We start from the raw sequence: 19747 nt of genomic DNA, 5'->3' as shown, positions 1-19747 counted from the left end.
AGCACGTCAACCCCTGTATACCACATGACTCCAATTCACTCTATTTCTTGCCCTCCTTTCACCCTCCTGCATGTTCAGGCCCCGATCACACAAAATCTTTTTCACTCCATCTTTCCACCTCCAATTTGGTCTCCCTCTTCTCCTCGTTCCCTCCACCTCCGACACATATATCCTCTTGGTCAATCTCTCCTCACTCATTCTCTCCATGTGCCCAAACCATTTCAAAACACCCTCTTCTGCTCTCTCAACCACGCTCTTTTTATTTCCACACATCTCTCTTACCCTTACGTTACTTACTCGATCAAACCACCTCACACCACACATTGTCCTCAAACATCTCATTTCCAGCACATCCATCCTCCTGCGCACATCTCTATCCATAGCCCACGCCTCGCAACCATACAACATTGTTGGAACCACTATTCCCTCAAACATACCCATTTTTGCTTTCCGAGATAGTGTTCTCGACTTCCACACATTTTTCAAGGCTCCCAAAATTTTCGCCCCCTCCCCCACCCTATGATCCACTTCCGCTTCCATGGTTCCATCCGCTGACAGTCCACTCCCAGATATCTAAAACACTTCACTTCCTCCAGTTTTTCTCCATTCAAACTCACCTCCCAATTGACTTGACCCTCACCCCTACTGTACCTAATAACCTTGCTCTTATTCACATTTACTCTCAACTTTCTTCTTCCACACACTTTACCAAACTCAGTCACCAGCTTCTGCAGTTTCTCACATGAATCAGCCACCAGCGCTGTATCATCAGCGAACAACAACTGACTCACTTCCCAAGCTCTCTCATCCCCAACAGACTTCATACTTGCCCCTCTTTCCAGGACTCTTGCATTTACCTCCCTTACAACCCCATCCATAAACAAATTAAACAACCATGGAGACATCACACACCCCTGCCGCAAACCTACATTCACTGAGAACCAATCACTTTCCTCTCTTCCTACACGTACACATGCCTTACATCCTCGATAAAAACTTTTCACTGCTTCTAACAACTTGCCTCCCACACCATATATTCTTAATACCTTCCACAGAGCATCTCTATCAACTCTATCATATGCCTTCTCCAGATCCATAAATGCTACATACAAATCCATTTGCTTTTCTAAGTATTTCTCACATACATTCTTCAAAGCAAACACCTGATCCACACATCCTCTACCACTTCTGAAACCACACTGCTCTTCCCCAATCTGATGCTCTGTACATGCATTCACCCTCTCAATCAATACCCTCCCATATAATTTACCAGGAATACTCAACAAACTTATACCTCTGTAATTTGAGCACTCACTCTTATCCCCTTTGCCTTTGTACAATGGCACTATGCACGCATTCCGCCAATCCTCAGGCACCTCACCATGAGTCATACATACATTAAATAACCTTACCAACCAGTCAACAATACAGTCACCCCCTTTCTTAATAAATTCCACTGCAATACCATCCAAACCTGCTGCCTTGCCGGCTTTCATCTTCCGCAAAGCTTTTACTACCTCTTCTCTGTTTACCAAATCATTTTCCCTAACCCTCTCACTTTGCACACCACCTCGACCAAAACACCCTATATCTGCCACTCTGTCATCAGACACATTCAACAAACCTTCAAAATACTCATTCCATCTCCTTCTCACATCACCGCTACTTGTTATCACCTCCCCATTTACGCCCTTCACTGAAGTTCCCATTTGCTCCCTTGTCTTACGCACCCTATTTACCTCCTTCCAGAACATCTTTTTATTTTCCCTAAAATTTACTGATAGTCTCTCACCCCAACTCTCATTTGCCCTTTTTTTCACCTCTTGCACCTTTCTCTTGACCTCCTGTCTCTTTCTTTTATACTTCTCCCACTCAATTGCATTTTTTCCCTGCAAAAATCGTCCAAATGCCTCTCTCTTCTCTTTCACTAATACTCTTACTTCTTCATCCCACCACTCACTACCCTTTCTAAACAGCCCACCTCCCACTCTTCTCATGCCACAAGCATCTTTTGCGCAATCCATCACTGATTCCCTAAATACATCCCATTCCTCCCCCACTCCCTTTACTTCCATTGTTCTCACCTTTTTCCATTCTGTACACAGTCTCTCCTGGTACTTCCCCACACAGGTCTCCTTCCCAAGCTCACTTACTCTCACCACCTTCTTCACCCCAACATTCACTCCTCTTTTCTGAAAACCCATACTAATCTTCACCTTAGCCTCCACAAGATAATGATCAGACATCCCTCCAGTTGCACCTCTCAGCACATTAACATCCAAAAGTCTCTCTTTCGCACGCCTGTCAATTAACACGTAATCCAATAACGCTCTCTGGCCATCTCTCCTACTTACATAAGTATACTTATGTATATCTCGCTTTTTAAACCAGGTATTCCCAATCATCAGTCCTTTTTCAGCACATAAATCTACAAGCTCTTCACCATTTCCATTTACAACACTGAACACCCCATGCATACCAATTATTCCCTCAACTGCCACATTACTCACCTTTGCATTCAAATCACCCATCACTATAACCCGGTCTCGTGCATCAAAACCGCTAACACACTCATTTAGCTGCTCCCAAAACACTTGCCTCTCATGATCTTTCTTCTCATGCCCAGGTGCATATGCACCAATAATCACCCACCTCTCTCCATCAACTTTCAATTTTACCCATATTAATCGAGAATTTACTTTCTTACATTCTATCACATACTCCCACAACTCCTGTTTCAGGAGTATTGCTACTCCTTCCCTTGCTCTTGTCCTCTCACTAACCCCTGACTTCACTCCCCAGACATTTCCAAACCACTCTTCCCCTTTACCCTTGAGCTTCGTTTCACTCAGAGCCAAAACATCCAGGTTCCTTTCCTCAAACATACTACCTATCTCTCCTTTTTTCACATCTTGGTTACATCCACACACATTTAGGCACCCCACTCTGAGCCTTCGAGGAGGATGATCACTCCCCGCGTGACTCCTTCTTCTGTTTCCCATTTTAGAAAGTTATATATATATATATATATATATATATGGTTGGATGTCTTTTTTCGTCAGTTTCCTGGCTCTACCTCGCTAACGCTGGAAACGGCGATCAAGTATAAAGAAATACTACTCCTACTACTGTTACTACTACTACTACTACAACTACTACTATTAATGATAATACCAGTTTCGATAACGATCGGTACGCACGACCACTATTGAATATAACATCATCATGAACGGTCATCATGCAATCCCGTTATGCAGTATAAAGTTTAGTAACAATAAAAAAAAAAGGTAAATACTTACAATGCTGAGAGGGACGAGAGTCCGTACAACGACCACGCCTGTAGCGTCACCAGACGATTTCCAGCCAAGTGCCTGTATTGTGGGAATGGTAACTTGTTACTCATAACATACGTCTCACAACACAACACTCAGTGTACTGCTTATACATCTCATGCGTCTCACAACACAACACTCAGTGTATTGCTTATACATCTCATGCGTCTCACAACACAACACTCAGTGTACTGCTTATACATCTCATGCGTCTCACAACACAACACTCAGTGTATTGCTTATACATCTCATGCGTCTCACAACACAACACTCAGTGTATTGCTTATACATCTCATGCGTCTCACAACACAACACTCAGTGTACTGCTTATACATCTCATGCGTCTCACAACACAACACTCAGTGTATTGCTTATACATCTCATGCGTCTCACAACACAACACTCAGTGTATTGCTTATACATCTCATACGTGTCACAACACAACGCTTAGTGTATTGCTCATACATATCATACGTCTCACAACACAACACTCAGGGTATTGCTCATACATCTCATACGTCTCACAACACAACACTCAGTGTATTGCTCATAAATCTCATACGTCTCACAAGACAACACTAAGGGTATTGCTAATACATCTCATACGTCTCACAAGACAACACTAAGGGTATTGCTAATACATCTCATACGTCTCACAAGACAACACTCAGGGTATTGCTCATACATCTCATACGTCTCACAATACAACGCTAAGGGTATTGTTCATACGTCTCATACTTCTGACAACACAACACTCAGTGTATTGCTCATGCATCTCATACGTCTCACAACACAACACTCAGGGTATTGCTCATGCATCTCATACGTCTCACAACACAACACTCAGTGTATTGCTCATAAATCTCATACGTCTCACAAGACAACACTAAGGGTATTGCTAATACATCTCATACGTCTCACAAGACAACACTAAGGGTATTGCTAATACATCTCATACGTCTCACAAGACAACACTAAGAGTATTGCTCATACATCTCATACGTCTCACAACACAACACTCAGTGTATTGCTCATACATCTCATACGTCTCACAACACAACACTCAGGGTATTACTCATACATCTCATACGTCTCACAACACAACACTCAGGGTATTGCTCATACATCTCATACGTCTCACAACACAACACTCAGTGTATTGCTCATACATCTCATACGTCTCACAACACAACACTCAGTGTATTGCTCATACATCTCATACGTCTCACAACACAACACTCAGTGTATTGCTCATACATCTCATACGTCTCACAACACAACACTCAGTGTATTGCTCATACATCTCATACGTCTCACAACACAACACTCAGGGTATTGCTCATACATCTCATACGTCTCACTACACAACCTACACAACACTCAGGGTATTGCTCATAAATCTCATACGTCTCACAACACAACACTAAGGGTATTGCCCATACATCTCATACGTCTCACAAGACAACACTCAGGGTATTACTCATACAACTCATACGTCTCACAAGACAACACTCAGGGTATTGCTCATACAACTCATACGTCTCACAAGACAACACTCAGGGTATTACTCATACAACTCATACGTCTCACAAGACAACACTCAGGGTATTACTCATACAACTCATACGTCTCACAAGACAACACTCAGGGTATTGCTCATACATCTCATACGTCTCACAACACAACACTCAGGGTATTGCTCATACATCTCATACGTCTCACTACACAACACTCAGGGTATTACTCATACAACTCATACGTCTCACAACACAACACTCAGGGTATTGCTCATACATCTGAATATATGTTGCTTATGCGAGGTTCTCAATATATCAGTCATACTTGGGGTCTGATTCGTGAAAGTGAATTACAATCTAGTTGTAAATCTTGAAAAACTACCAACTTCTAAATGTTTTGAGATCACTTATATTTAACATTAGGGTGAGTATATGTTAATTTTGGTTCATATTTTGCTATGCAAATTCGTGGGTTGTCGTATTGGAAATAGTTAGATTTCAAAGCATCACTCTCCTGGTCACAAAGGCAAAGTGTTAAGATAATAATAAGGTTTTTCTGTACTTTTTACGCATAAGCTAATAGGAAATACCACTTACTACCCAGACACCAAAATTGCGTTGCACAATTCTATTCATACTTCTCACTGTATTGCTTATACACACATCTCACTGTATTCCTCATACACACATCTCACTGTATTCCTCATACACACCTCTCAGTGTGTTGATCATCCACACCTCTCAGTGTGTTGATCATCCACACCTCTCAGTGTCTAGCTCATGTACACCTTTCAGTATATTGCTCATCCACACCTGTCAGTGTATTGCTGGTACGCATCTCTTATTAGATCGCTTATACAACTCTTTCAATGCACTGCTGGTGCCCTCACCCACTCATACTACAGCGTCACTTTAATGAGACACGTCGTTTGGGTAAACAGCTGCTGACAATGGAGGAGACTATTGATTTTGCAGAGAGAGAGAGAGAGAGAGAGAGAGAGAGAGAGAGAGAGAGAGAGAGAGAGAGAGAGAGAGAGAGGTTACGTAAACATTCCACGGCCACCTGTAGTCTGCCACCTGACTCCACACTCGGAGGTTGACTTCTGCTCAACACTTGCTCTTCCACTGGGTAAAGATCAGAACGTGAGGACAGCACCAGCTAAAGTCGTTGCCACTGTTGTGACTGCAGCGAATACTTACGCTAGACATCCTTGTTGCCAGCGGATCACTTAACGAATTCACACGATGGTCATTAACACACATACAAGTACAAGACGTCATTCGTCAGCAACCATCTCAGATCCCACATTACTATTAGTCTCTTAAACAGATGGGTATTTTACCATGACAGGACGCTGTGTCACACTGGCGAGGTCGTGATGCAAAAAGGTTCAGTTACAGAGATTTATCCGCTGAAATCATTACTCTAAGACATCTGCCATTATAGTACAACGAAGGGATGGTTATTTCGTACCCGCGAGGCGACCACCATATGGCACGATAGCTCACACTACTCACACCAGCCAGACTCTGAAACCCCCCATGACGAGGTCACAGTTGCGCCGACCGCACACTACAGGCCCGCTCTCCCCACGCTGTGTTTATGGGGATGTCGGATCCAATGGTAATCGAAGGCTTAAAATGTCATTAAGACAGAAACTTCGCTCTACGTCAATACATACAAGATACAGAGTTGGATTCCTCGACATTCCCGTCATCTGTCTCCCAGACATCGTTGAAGAACGGCTCCGTTGTAAACATAGAGTCAAGGTGTCGAGGTTTTATTGATGAAAGTCACAGAGACGAACATAGGCAGGCATGACCGACCTTTCTCCAAGACCCGGGCGGCCAACATGTGGCGCGCCTGGGATTTTCAGGAAGGCAAGATGTTTACCTAGTTAACTAACGCTCGTGAACTAGTGGGCCAGTAGGTCTTAACTACCTGTTCGCCACTACCGTTCGATAACTGACTGCCACTAGGACCTATTTCAGTAAGTGTAACTGAAACTGAACGTGATCATCTGAGTCGTTGAAGTATCATCATTCCACTTCGTCATCAAACAGGCGATACTTCACCGTACTTATCAGTTACAACATTCATGCTGACCATACACATCTGTGTCTCTGTGTGGCTCAGTATTGGTAAAGAGCTTGGATGCCCTTCATCTAAGATAAGGTCCGTGCCACGCTGCCCTGGTATCTCTTCGAGCAAAGGGCCGTAAGGTCAAATTGGTCAGAAATTTATGACCTTCCTGGGATAACATAGGAGTACTGTACGTACCAGGGTCATGTACTGTTGAACCACCTTCGTGTGAGATAACTGATAATTCGCAATGGATACAAATGGCAACTTAAAATATTCTTTCCTTGCTGTATCTATAGAGTATTGCATTTCATGCATTTCCCTCAGCATTTTATTCATTGACATTTCTTAGTATTTCACTCGTATGTTTATCTTTCAGCATATTGATTGTTTACACTTGTCACCCCCAAGATGATATAGTTCGAAGTGTATACAATATAATGAATATCTCCCAGTGTAATTATTGCTATACACCTTTGAGCATGTTCTTCATTCAACGATCTTCAGAGCAGTACTCACACACCTCAAATATAATTACTCATAAATAGATCAAAGTGAAGTAATCATATACATCATAATACACTACCTGAGTACAGATCTCAGTGTATTACGCATAAACAAGGAATTACCCATATACACGTTACTTATCAACACCAGTTTACACATTACCTATGTACATTTTAGTCATATCTCAGATCATATGACTCACACATCTTAGAATATCATTAATACTTCGTAGATGTTTCTTATAAACACATCTCAGTGTGTGGATCATAAAAACAGCTGGGCTTATTACCGTACATCCATTTTACTATAGGACTTACAATACATATCTCAAGATTATTATCACCTGTAACAACTTCACGTGTATTTATCATACACTTCTCGGGTAATGATTATATACAGCCCTCATGATATTTCACATCCACAACCTTCACACTGTTACTCGTATACCTCGGATAAGTGATAATAATACGCCACACAGTATTACTCTCGGCTTATATTAGCCTATCTGTCATATTCTAGTCTTCCTCGTCCTATAGCTAATGCAGACTTTATGTTATTTCTCACACGTATCTCATCATAGTATCCATATATATACTTCTGAGTAGATGATTCATATACATCTCTTCCCAGATTACCCTTATGTACCCCACACATGACTGATAATTATATAGGGGAGTACGAATACTTCCCACGCATTCCTTGCGTGTCGAAGAGGGCGAATAAACGGGGAGGGAGTGGGAGGCTGGAAATCCTCCCCTCCAGTTTTTGATTTTCCAAAAGAAGGAACAGAGAAGGGGGCTAAGTGAGGATATCCCCTCAAAAGCTCAGTCCTCCGTTCCTAATGCTACCTCGCTAACGTGGGAAATGGCGAATATGCATAACAAAAAGAGAGAAAAAAGAATATATATATATATATATATATATATATATATATATATATATATATATATATATATATATATATATATATATATATATATATATATATATATATATATATATATATATATATATATATATATATATATATATGAGAGTTGGGGTGAGAGAGTATCATTAAATTTTAGGGAGAATAAAAAGATGTTCTGGAAGGAGGTAAATAAAGTGCGTAAGACAAGGGAGCAAATGGGAACTTCAGTGAAGGGCGCAAATGGGGAGGTGATAACAAGTAGTGGTGATGTGAGGAGGAGATGGAGTGAGTATTTTGAAGGTTTGTTGAATGTGTTTGATGATAGAGTGGCAGATATAGGGTGTTTTGGTCGAGGTGGTGTGCAAAGTGAGAGGGTTTGGGAAAATGATTTGGTAAACAGAGAAGAGGTAGTAAAAGCTTTGCGGAAGATGAAAGCCGGCAAGGCAGCAGGTTTGGATGGTATTGCAGTGGAATTTATTAAAAAAGGGGGTGACTGTATTGTTGACTGGTTGGTAAGGTTATTTAACGTATGTATGACTCACGGTGAGGTGCCTGAGGATTGGCGGAATGCGTGCATAGTGCCATTGTACAAAGGCAAAGGGGATAAGAGTGAGTGCTCAAATTACAGAGTTATAAGTTTGTTGAGTATTCCTGGTAAATTATATGGGAGGGTATTGATTGAGAGGGTGAAGGCATGTACAGAGCATCAGATTGGGGAAGAGCAGTGTGGTTTCAGAAGTGGTAGAGGATGTGTGGATCAGGTGTTTGCTTTGAAGAATGTATGTGAGAAATACTTAGAAAAGCAAATGGATTTGTATGTAGCATTTATGGATCTGGAGAAGGCATATGATAGAGTTGATAGAGATGCTCTGTGGAAGGTATTAAGAATATATGGTGTGGGAGGCAAGTTGTTAGAAGAAGTGGAAAGTTTTTATCGAGGATGTAAGGCATGTGTACGTGTAGGAAGAGAGGAAAGTGATTGGTTCTCAGTGAATGTAGGTTTGCGGCAGGGGTGTGTGATGTCTCCATGGTTGTTTAATTTGTTTATGGATGGGGTTGTTAGGGAGGTGAATGCAAGAGTTTTGGAAAAAGGGGCAAGTATGAAGTCTGTTGGGGATGAGAGAGCTTGGGAAGTGAGTCAGTTGTTGTTCGCTGATGACACAGCGCTGGTGGCTGATTCATGTGAGTAACCGCAGAAGCTGGTGACTGAGTTTGGTAAAGTGTGTGAAAGAAGAAAGTTAAGAGTAAATGTGAATAAGAGCAAGGTTATTAGGTACAGTAGGGTTGAGGGTCATGTCAATTGGGAGGTGAGTTTGAATGGAGAAAAACTGGAGGAAGTGAAGTGTTTTAGATATCTGGGAGTGGATTTGGCAGCGGATGGAACCATGGAAGCGGAAGTGGATCATAGGGTGGGGGAGGGGGCGAAAATTCTGGGAGCCTTGAAGAATGTGTGGAAGTCGAGAACATTATCTCGGAAAGCAAAAATGGGTATGTTTGAAGGAATAGTGGTTCCAACAATGTTGTATGGTTGCGAGGCGTGGGCTATGGATAGAGTTGTGCGCAGGAGGATGGATGTGCTGGAAATGAGATGTTTGAGGACAATGTGTGGTGTGAGGTGGTTTGATCGAGTAAGTAACGTAAGGGTAAGAGAGATGTGTGGAAATAAAAAGAGCGTGGTTGAGAGAGCAGAAGAGGGTGTTTTGAAATGGTTTGGGCACATGGAGAGAATGAGTAAGGAAAGATTGACCAAGAGGATATATGTGTCGGAGGTGGAGGGAACGAGGAGAAGAGGGAGACCAAATTGGAGGTGGAAAGATGGAGTGAAAAAGATTTTGTGTGATCGGGGCCTGAACATGCAGGAGGGTGAAAGGAGGGCAAGGAATAGAGTGAATTGGAGCAATGTGGTATACCGGGGTTGACGTGCTGTCAGTGGATTGAATCAGGGCATGTGAAGCGTCTGGGGTAAACCATGGAAAGCTGTGTAGGTATGTATATTTGCGTGTGTGGACGTATGTATATACATGTGTATGGGGGTGGGTTGGGCCATTTCTTTCGTCTGTTTCCTTGCGCTACCTCGCAAACGCGGGAGACAGCGACAAAGCAAAAAAAAAAAAAAAAAAAAAAAAATATATATATATATATATATATATATATATATATATATATATATATATATATATATATATATATATATATATATGAAATAACAATTCGAATACTATGTACTCGAATACCCATCGTCTCACGTTGGTGAGCAACGGGGTCTACACCGGCCATTTCCCAACAGGCGCACATTACCAGCAGATAGCATTTTACCGAACCTAACCGTACAACGCGGAGGCATATGAATACAAACATAGTGCATAGAAACGCGCACCTTCATAGAACATACAAACCTCCAACAACAAGGATCGAACCCGGGACCCCTGTGCAAGAGGCCGGAATATAACCGCTAGGCTATGGGCCTGGCTAATAGGAAATAACTATTCGAATACTATGTGCGTTTCTATGCACTATGTTCGTATTCATATACCTCCGCGTTGTACGGTTAAGTTCGGTAAAATGATATCTGCTGGTTATGTGCGCCTGTTGGGAAATGACCGGTGTAGACCCCGTTGCTCACCAACGTAAGACGAAGGGTATTCGACCACATAGTATTCGAATAGTTATTTCCTATTAGCCAGGCCCATAACCTAGCGGTTAGCATTCCCGCCACTTGCACAAGGGTCCCGGGTTCGATCCTGGCTGTTGGAGGTTTGTATGTTCTACGAAGGTGCGCGTTCATATGCACTTTATTCGTATATATATATATATATATATATATATATATATATATATATATATATATATATATATATATATATATATATATATATATATATATATATGTATCCCATTTGCTCCCTTGTCTTACGCACCCTATTTACCTCCTTCCAGAACATCTTTTTATTCTCCCTAAAATTTACTGATAGTCTCTCACCCCAACTCTCATTTGCCCTTTTTTTCACCTCTTGCACCTTTCTCTTGACCTCCTGTCTCTTTCTTTTATACTTCTCCCACTCAATTGCATTTTTTCCCTGCAAAAATCGTCCAAATGCCTCTCTCTTCTTTTGTATGGAGTTGCTGATGTATTGTTGATATTTCATGATATTTGCTGGACTTTTGATTCATTAAATTCCATCATATTGTCTTCTCTACTTTTGTAATTCATATTCAAGCCTCTTTTCAGTTAGTCTTCTGACTCTATCATTTTTACTCATTCTCATATCAACAAAACATCTGACTATACTTTCACATTTTTGTCAGTGACAGAAATCATTATCACAAATAATAACACCATCACTTATGGTACTCCTGATGGAACATCCTAATCTTCAAACATGGTACCATTAGCAACCACTTTGTATTTTTGGATAAGTAAGAATCCTGATTCATTTTTGTGATCTACCTTCTGTAATAAGACTCTAAAGATTACTGTGTTTTATGTGTTAGCAAAATCTTTATAAACAGGATCCAGTCTCTTTCCTTGCAATAAACTTTCACATATGTCATTATAGTGTACTACGGAGATGAGTTTGTTTACTTTTATATGGTTTAAATCCATAAAGGCTTTCATACGTATATGATTATTAGAGTGTCAGCTCTTTATATCATTTTCATAAGCTATAATTGTATATGATCTTAGGCTAACTGGTTTATACTGCCATAGCACCAACTTAGATCCTTCTCTGTGTATTAGCGATTTATATTCAGTTTTTCTTTTCGCTATGGTCTTTTCCATTAGCATGGGATATATTCTCAAGGAATACTGGGTCAAGATATCACATTTCTCAGTATTTCCAGCGAGGAAATGTCAGCCTTCACTCATCCTTCACTAACCGCATCCATTTGTGATCATAGTGGATCGCTGATTTTGGGCATGGTCTCAGCCAATCAGCAACCACCACTGTGATAACATCACTGACCTACTCGCTTCTGACCTAGAGCCTGACTGGCGTTTCTCCTATCTGTGGATCAGTATTCTTTTCCTTTATCTTTTATTGGTATACTAAGTGTGTCTTGGTCTGTATTTTAGGATGCAGGTTCGATGCACGTGACCAGGTATTTTGAATATGTGATTTAAATGAGAAGGCGAGTAATGTAGCAGTTGAGGGTATAATTGGTGTACATGAGTTATTCAGTGTTGTGAATGGAAATGGTGAAGAGTTTGGGGATTTGTGTGCTGAAAAAGGACCGATGCTTGGGAATACCTGGTTTAAAAGGAGAGATAAACATAAGTATACGAATGTGAGTAAGGAGAGATGTTCAGAGGACATTATTGGATTATATGTTTGGATGGTATTGCAGTGGAATTTATTAAAAAAGGGGGTGACTGTATTATTGACTGGTTGGTAAGGTTATTTAATGTATGTATGACTCATGGTGAAGTGCCTGAGGATTGGCGGAATACGTGCATAGTGCCATTGTACAAAGGCAAAGGGGATAAGAGTGAGTGCTCAAATTACAGAGGTATAAGTTTGTTGAGTATTCCTGGTAAATTATATGGGAGGGTATTGATTGAGAGGGTGAAGGCATGTACAGAGCATCAGATTGGGGAAGAGCAGTGTGGTTTGAGAAGTGGTAGAGGATGCGTGGATCAGGTGTTTGCTTTGAAGAATGTATGTGAGAAATACTTAGAAAAGCAAATGGATTTGTATGTAGCATTTATGGATCTGGAGAAGGCATATGATAGAGTTGATAGAGATGCTCTGTGGAAGGTATTAAGAATTTATGGTGTGGGAGGCAAGTTGTTAGAAGCAGTGAAAAGTTTTTATCGAGGATGTAAGGCATGTGTACGTGTAGGAAGAGAGGAAAGTGATTGGTTCTCAGTGAATGTAGGTTTGCGGCAGGGGTGTGTGATGTCTCCATGGTTGTTTAATTTGTTTATGGATGGAGCTGTTAGGGAGGTGAATGCAAGAGTTTTGGAAAGAGGGGCAAGTATGAAGTCTGTTGTGGATGAGAGAGCTTGGGAAGTGAGTCAGTTGTTGTTCGCTGATGATACAGCGCTGGTGGCTGATTCATGTGAGAAACTGCAGAAGCTGGTGACTGAGTTTGGTAAAGTGTGTGAAAGAAGAAAGTTAAGAGTAAATGTGAATAAGAGCAAGGTTATTAGGTACAGTAGGGTTGAGGGTCAAGTCAATTGGGAGGTAAGTTTGAATGGAGAAAAACTGGAGGAAGTAAAGTGTTTTAGATATCTGGGAGTGGATCTGGCATCGGATGGAACCATGGAAGCGGAAGTGGATCATAGGGTAGGGGAGGGGGCGAAAATTCTGGGAGCCTTGAAGAATGTGTGGAAGTCGAGAACATTATCTCGGAAAGCAAAAATGGGTATGTTTGAAGGAATAGTGGTTCCAACAATGTTGTATGGTTGCGAGGCGTGGGCTATGGATAGAGTGTGCGCAGGAGGATGGATGTGCTGGAAATGAGATGTTTGAGGACAATGTGTGGTGTGAGGTGGTTTGATCGAGTAAGTAACGTAAGGGTAAGAGAGATGTGTGGAAATAAAAAGAGCGCGGTTGAGAGAGCAGAAGAGGGTGTTTTGAAATGGTTTGGGCACATGGAGAGAATGAGTGAGGAAAGATTGACCAAGAGGATATATGTGTCGGAGGTGGAGGGAACGAGGAGAAGTGGGAGACCAAATTGGAGGTGGAAAGATGGAGTGAAAAAGATTTTGTGTGATCGGGGCCTGAACATGCAGGAGGGTGAAAGGAGGGCAAGGAATAGAGTGAATTGGATCGATGTGGTATACCGGGGTTGACGTGCTGTCAGTGGATTGAATCAGGGCATGTGAAGCGTCTGGGATAAACCATGGAAAGCTGTGTAGGTATGTATATTTGCGTGTGTGGACGTATGTATATAGATGTGTATGGGGGTGGGTTGGGCCATTTCTTTCGTCTGTTTCCTTGCGCTACCTCGCAAACGCGGGAGACAGCGACAAAGCAAAAAAAAAAAAAAAAAATGTTGATTGATAGGCGTGTAAAAGAGAGAATTTTGGATGTTGATGTGCTGAAGGGGGCAGCTGGAGGGATGTCTGGTCACTATCTTGTGGAGACGAAGGTGAAGATTTGTAGACGTTTTCAGGAAAAGAGAGAAAATGTTAGAGAGAAGATAGTGGTGAGAGTAAGTGAGCTTGGAAAGGAAACTAGTGTGAGGAAGCACCAGGAGGGATTGAGTGTAGAATGGCAGAAGGTGAGAGCAAATGACGTGAGGGGAGTCGGTAAGGAACAGTGACACCTTACGCAAAAGTTGCATATGACATTAGAATGGTGGGAGGTGGACAGATGAGAAAGGGTAGTGAGTGGTGGGATGAAGAAGTAAAGTTGTTAGTGAAAGAGAAAAGATAGGCGTTTGGACGATTTTTGCAGGGAAGTAGTGCAAATGGCTGGGAGATGTATAAAAGAAAGTGTTGATATATCGCTCAGGAAAGTTTTCTTTCCACTGTTCAGAGTAAATGGTCTTTTTTACGATAGCCTTTCACAAGTTTTTCTTGCACCACAGAGGAGGACCTTTAACGGATACATTAACTCATTACACTGAAATTTGAAATTGTGAGTGCAAAGTGCAAGGGTTGAAAAAGTGGGCAAATGAGCGTTGGGGTGAGAGAGTATCATAAAATTTCAGGGAGAACAGAAAAATGTTTTGGAAAGAGGTAAATGACATGCGTGGACAAGAGAAGAAATGGAAACATCACTGAAGGGGGCAAATAGGGAAGAAGTAACAGGTAGTGATGAAGTGAGAGATGGAGTGAGTATTTTGAAGGTTTGTTGAATGTGTTTGATGATAGAGTGGCAGATATAGGGTGTTTTGGTTGTGGTGGTGTGCGAAGTGAGAGGGTCAGGAAGAATGGTTTGGTCAAGAGAGAAGAGATAGTGAAAGCTTTGCGGAAGATGAAATCCGATAAGGCGACGAGTTTGAATGGTATTACGGTGGAATTTATAAAACTGGGTGACTGAGGTGTTGATTGGTTGGTAAAGATATTCATTGTATATATGGATCATGGTGAAGTGCCTGAAGATTGGCGGAATGCATGCCTAGTGCCACTGTACAAAGGCAAACGGGATAAAGGCGAGTGTTCAAAGTATAGAGGCATAAATTTGCTCAGTATTCCTAGGAAATCATGTGGAAGAATATTGATTGAGAGGGTAAAGGCATGTAGAGATCATCAGATTGGGGGGAAGTGAAGAGTGGTTTCAGAAGTGTTAGAAGATATGTGGATCAGGTGTTTCCTTTGAATGGTGAGTGTGAGGAATACTTTGAAAAAACAGATGGATTTGTATGTAGCATTTATGGATCTGAAGAGGGCATATGATAGAGTTGATAGAGATGCTTTGTGGAAGGTCTTAGGAGTATTTGGGATGGGAGGTAAGTTGCTAGAAGCAGCGAAAAGTTTTTACCAAGGATGTGAGGCATGTATACGAGTAAGAAGAGAGGAAAGTGATTTGTTCTTAGTGAATGTCGTTTTGCGGCAGGGGTGCGTGATGTCTCCATGGTTGTTTAATTTGTTTATGGATGGGGTTCTTAGGGAGGTGAATGCAAGACTTTTGGAGAGAGGGGCAAGTATGCATTCTGTTGTAGATGAGAGGGTTTGGGAAGTGAGTCAGTTGTTCGCCGATGATACAGTTCTGGTGGCTGGTTCGAAGGAGAAACTGCAGAAGTTGGTGACCGAGTATGGAAAAGTATTTGAAGAGGAAGTTGAGAGAAATGGGAGTAAGAGCAAGGTTGTTAGGGTCATTATGGTTGGGGAACAAGTAAACTGGGAGGTAAGTTTGAATGGAAGAAAATTGGAGGAAGTGAAGTGTATTAGATATCTGGGAGTGGACTTGACAGCAAATGGAACCATGGAAGTGGAAGTGAGTCACAGGGTGGGGAGGGGGCGAAGGTTCTTGGAGCGATGAAGAATTTTTGCTCTCCGAGATAACGCTTTATCTCGGAGAGCAAAAATGGGTATTTTTAAAGGAATAGTAGTTACATCAATATTATATGGTTGCGAGGCATGGGCTATAGATAGAGTTGTGCGGAGGAAGGTGGATGTGTTGGAAATGAAATGTTTGAGGACAATATGTGGTGTGAAGCGGTTTAATCGAGTAGAAAGGATAAGAGAGATATGTGGAAATAAAAAGTGTGTGGTTGAGAAAGCAGAAGAGGGTGTGTTCAAATGATTTGGGCATATAGAGAGAATGATTGAAGAAAGATTGACAAAGAGGATATACGTGTCAGAGGTAGAGGGAACGAGGAGAAGCAGGAGACCAAAATAGAGGTTAAAGGATGGAGTGAAAGAGATTGTGTCTTTGGGGCCTGAACATACAAGAGGGTGAGAGGCGTTCAAGGAATAGTGTGAATTGGATCGGTATGGTATACCTGGGTCGACGTGCTGTCATTGGACTGAACCAGGACATGTGAAACGCCTGAGGTAAACCATGGAAAGGTTTGTGAGGCCTGGATGTGGAAAGGGAGCTGTGATTTCGGTGCATTACACGTGACACTTAGAGACTGAGTGTGAACGAATGTTTCCTTTTTTGTCTGTTTTCCTTACGCTACCTAGCTGAAGCAGGGAGCAGCGATGATGTTTTCAGTGGTGCGGGGAAGGGCTGGATATGGATGAAGGCAAGCAAGTTTGGTAAAGTGTGTGAAAGAAGAAAGATGAGAGTAAATGTGAATTAGAGCAAGATTATTGGGTACAGTATGGTTGAGGGTCAAGTCAATTGGGAGGTAAGTTTGAATGGAGAAAAACTGGAGGAAGTGAAGTGTTTTAGATATCTGGGAATGGATTTAACAGCGGATGGAACTATGGAAGCGGAAGTGAGTCACAAGGTGGGAGAAGGGGTGAAGGTTCTGGGAGCGTTGAAGAATGTGTGGAAGGCGAGAAAGTTATCTCGGAAAGCAAAAATGGGTATGTTTGAAGGAACAGTAGTTTCAACAATGTTATATGGTTGTGAATCACTTGCGCTTCCATGGTTCCAAGCCCTCTCATCCACAATAGACCATACCTGCCCCTCTCCAAAACTTGCATTCACCTCCCTAACAAAACAAATTAAACAACCATGGAGACATCACGCACATCTGCCCGCAAACCAACATTCACTGGGAACCAATCACTTTCCTCTCTTCCTACACGTACACATGCCTTACATCCTCGATAAAAACTTCTCACTGCTTCTAGCAACTTGCCTCCCACACCATATACTCTTAATACCTTCCACAGAGCATCTCTATCAACTCTACCATATGCCTTCTCCAGATTCATAAATGCAAATTACATTCCATGTGTTTTTCTTAGTATTTCTCACATACATTCTTCAAAGCAAACACCTGATCCACATATCCTCTACCACTTCTGAAACCACACTGCCTTGACCCTCTCAATCAATAACCTCCCATATTATTTCCCGGGAATACTCAACAAACTTATACCTCATTCACTCACCTTTTTCGCCTTTGCCTTTGTACAATGGCATTATGCAAATATTCCGCCAATCCTCAGGCACTACACCATGAGCCATACATATATTGAATATCCTCACTAACCAGTCAACAACAGTCATCCCCTTTTTAACAAATTCCACTTCAGTACGATCCAAACCCTTCGCCTTACGGGCTATCATCTTCCGTTAAGCTTTCACTACCTCTTCTCTGTTTACCAAACCAATCTCCCTGACCCTCTCACTTCGCACACCACCTCGACCAAAACACCCTATATCTGCCACCTTATCATATAACACATTCAACAAACCTTCAAAATACTCATTCCATCTCCCTCTCACTTCACTTGTTATTACCTCCCCATTAGCCCCCTTCACTGATGTTCACATTTGTTCCCTTGTCTTACGCACTTTATTTACCTCCTTCCAAAACATCTTTTTATTCTCCCTGAAACTTAATTATACTCTCTCACCCCAACTCTCATTTGCCCTCTTTTCACCTCTTGCACCTTTCTCTTGATCCGCTGCCTCTTTCTTTTATACATCTCCCAGTCATATATATATATATTTTTCTTTCTTTTCTTTTAAACTATCCGCCATTTCCCGCATTAGCGAGGTAGCGTTAAGAACAGAGGACTGGGCCTTTGTGGAATATCCTCACCTGGCCCCCCTCTGTTCCTTCTTTTGGAAAAAAAAAAAAAAAAAAATATATATATATATATATATATATATATATATATATATATATATATATATATATATATATATATATATATATATATATATATATTGGAAAGGATCACAATTTTGCGCGTGATCAAGATATTTCTATGAGTCCACGGGGAAAATGAAACACGAAAAGTTCCCAAGTGCACTTTCGTGTAATAATCACATCATCAGGGGTGACACAAGAGAGGAATATAACCGTCAGTTGATATACATCGAAGAGACGAAGCTAGGACGCCATTTGGTAAACATGTGATTGTCCAAAACATACAACGAGCGTTCATAAACTTATCATTTTACAAATCTTAACAATAAAGTTATCTAATTTGTACAGACCATCACTGATATTAAGATTATAATTCTTTGTGTATTCAATAATAGAAGATTCAATGATATTTCTCTTGGTAATAGAGTTAGAGTTAACAACTGAGATGGCGTTACTCCAGTCAATACAATGATCTTATTTTTTAACATGATTAAACAAGGCATTTGATTCTTGTCCCGTTCTTATACTATATTTATGTTGCTTAAGTCTAACAGAAAGATCCTTACCACTCTGACCAACATAAAATTTATCACAGTTTCCACAAGGAACTTTATAGATGCAACCAAGAGAATTTTCTGGTGAATTCCTGATTAAGATATTCTTTATAGTATTATTGTTGCTAAAGGCAACATTTACATTAAAGGATTTAAGCAACATGGGAAGCAAAGTGAAATTATCATTAAAAGGGAGAACTAAAAGATTCTTGGTGTCAATGGGAAGTTTGGGCTCAACTCCATAAAATGATTTCTTTGCTAACTTAAGGGATTTGTCAATGAAAGATCTAGGGTACTTTAACTTAGATCCAATGGAATATATCTTCTCAAACTCATCATCAATAAACTCTGGACTGCAAATACGTAATGCCCTTAGGAACATAGACTGAAATGATGATAATTTAACTCTGTCATGTTGAGTAATAATGGATATATGAGCATACATTGGTGGGTTTTCTGTATATGCTAAACTTAAACTTGTTTCCTTGTCTATGGATCATGCAATCTAAAAATGGTAACATACCATTATTTTCATTTTCTACAGTAAATTTGATGGAAAGTACTAAATTGTTAAGTAAGGGGAGAAATATTTGTAAATTTTCATTTGTTGGCCAAACACAAAGAACATCATCTACATACCTAAACCAAATTGCATTAGAAGGTAAGATATCCTT

The 19747-nt window shown here is 41.0% G+C and overlaps 1 protein-coding gene across 1 annotated transcript in view; it reads right to left on the bottom strand.

Moving 5' to 3' along the window:
• Window positions 1–19747, bottom strand: part of LOC139765732 (uncharacterized) — a 556217-nt gene that overhangs the window by 172341 nt on the left and 364129 nt on the right. Inside the window, exon 24 of the mRNA XM_071693548.1 lies at window positions 3300–3371. Coding sequence (XP_071549649.1) covers window positions 3300–3371 — 72 coding nt within the window. The remainder of the gene's footprint in view (window positions 1–3299; window positions 3372–19747) is intronic.

Source organism: Panulirus ornatus, chromosome 55 (genome assembly GCF_036320965.1).
Source record: "Panulirus ornatus isolate Po-2019 chromosome 55, ASM3632096v1, whole genome shotgun sequence".
NCBI lineage: Eukaryota > Metazoa > Arthropoda > Malacostraca > Decapoda > Palinuridae > Panulirus > Panulirus ornatus.
This window is presented reverse-complemented; position numbering and strand designations above follow the sequence as displayed.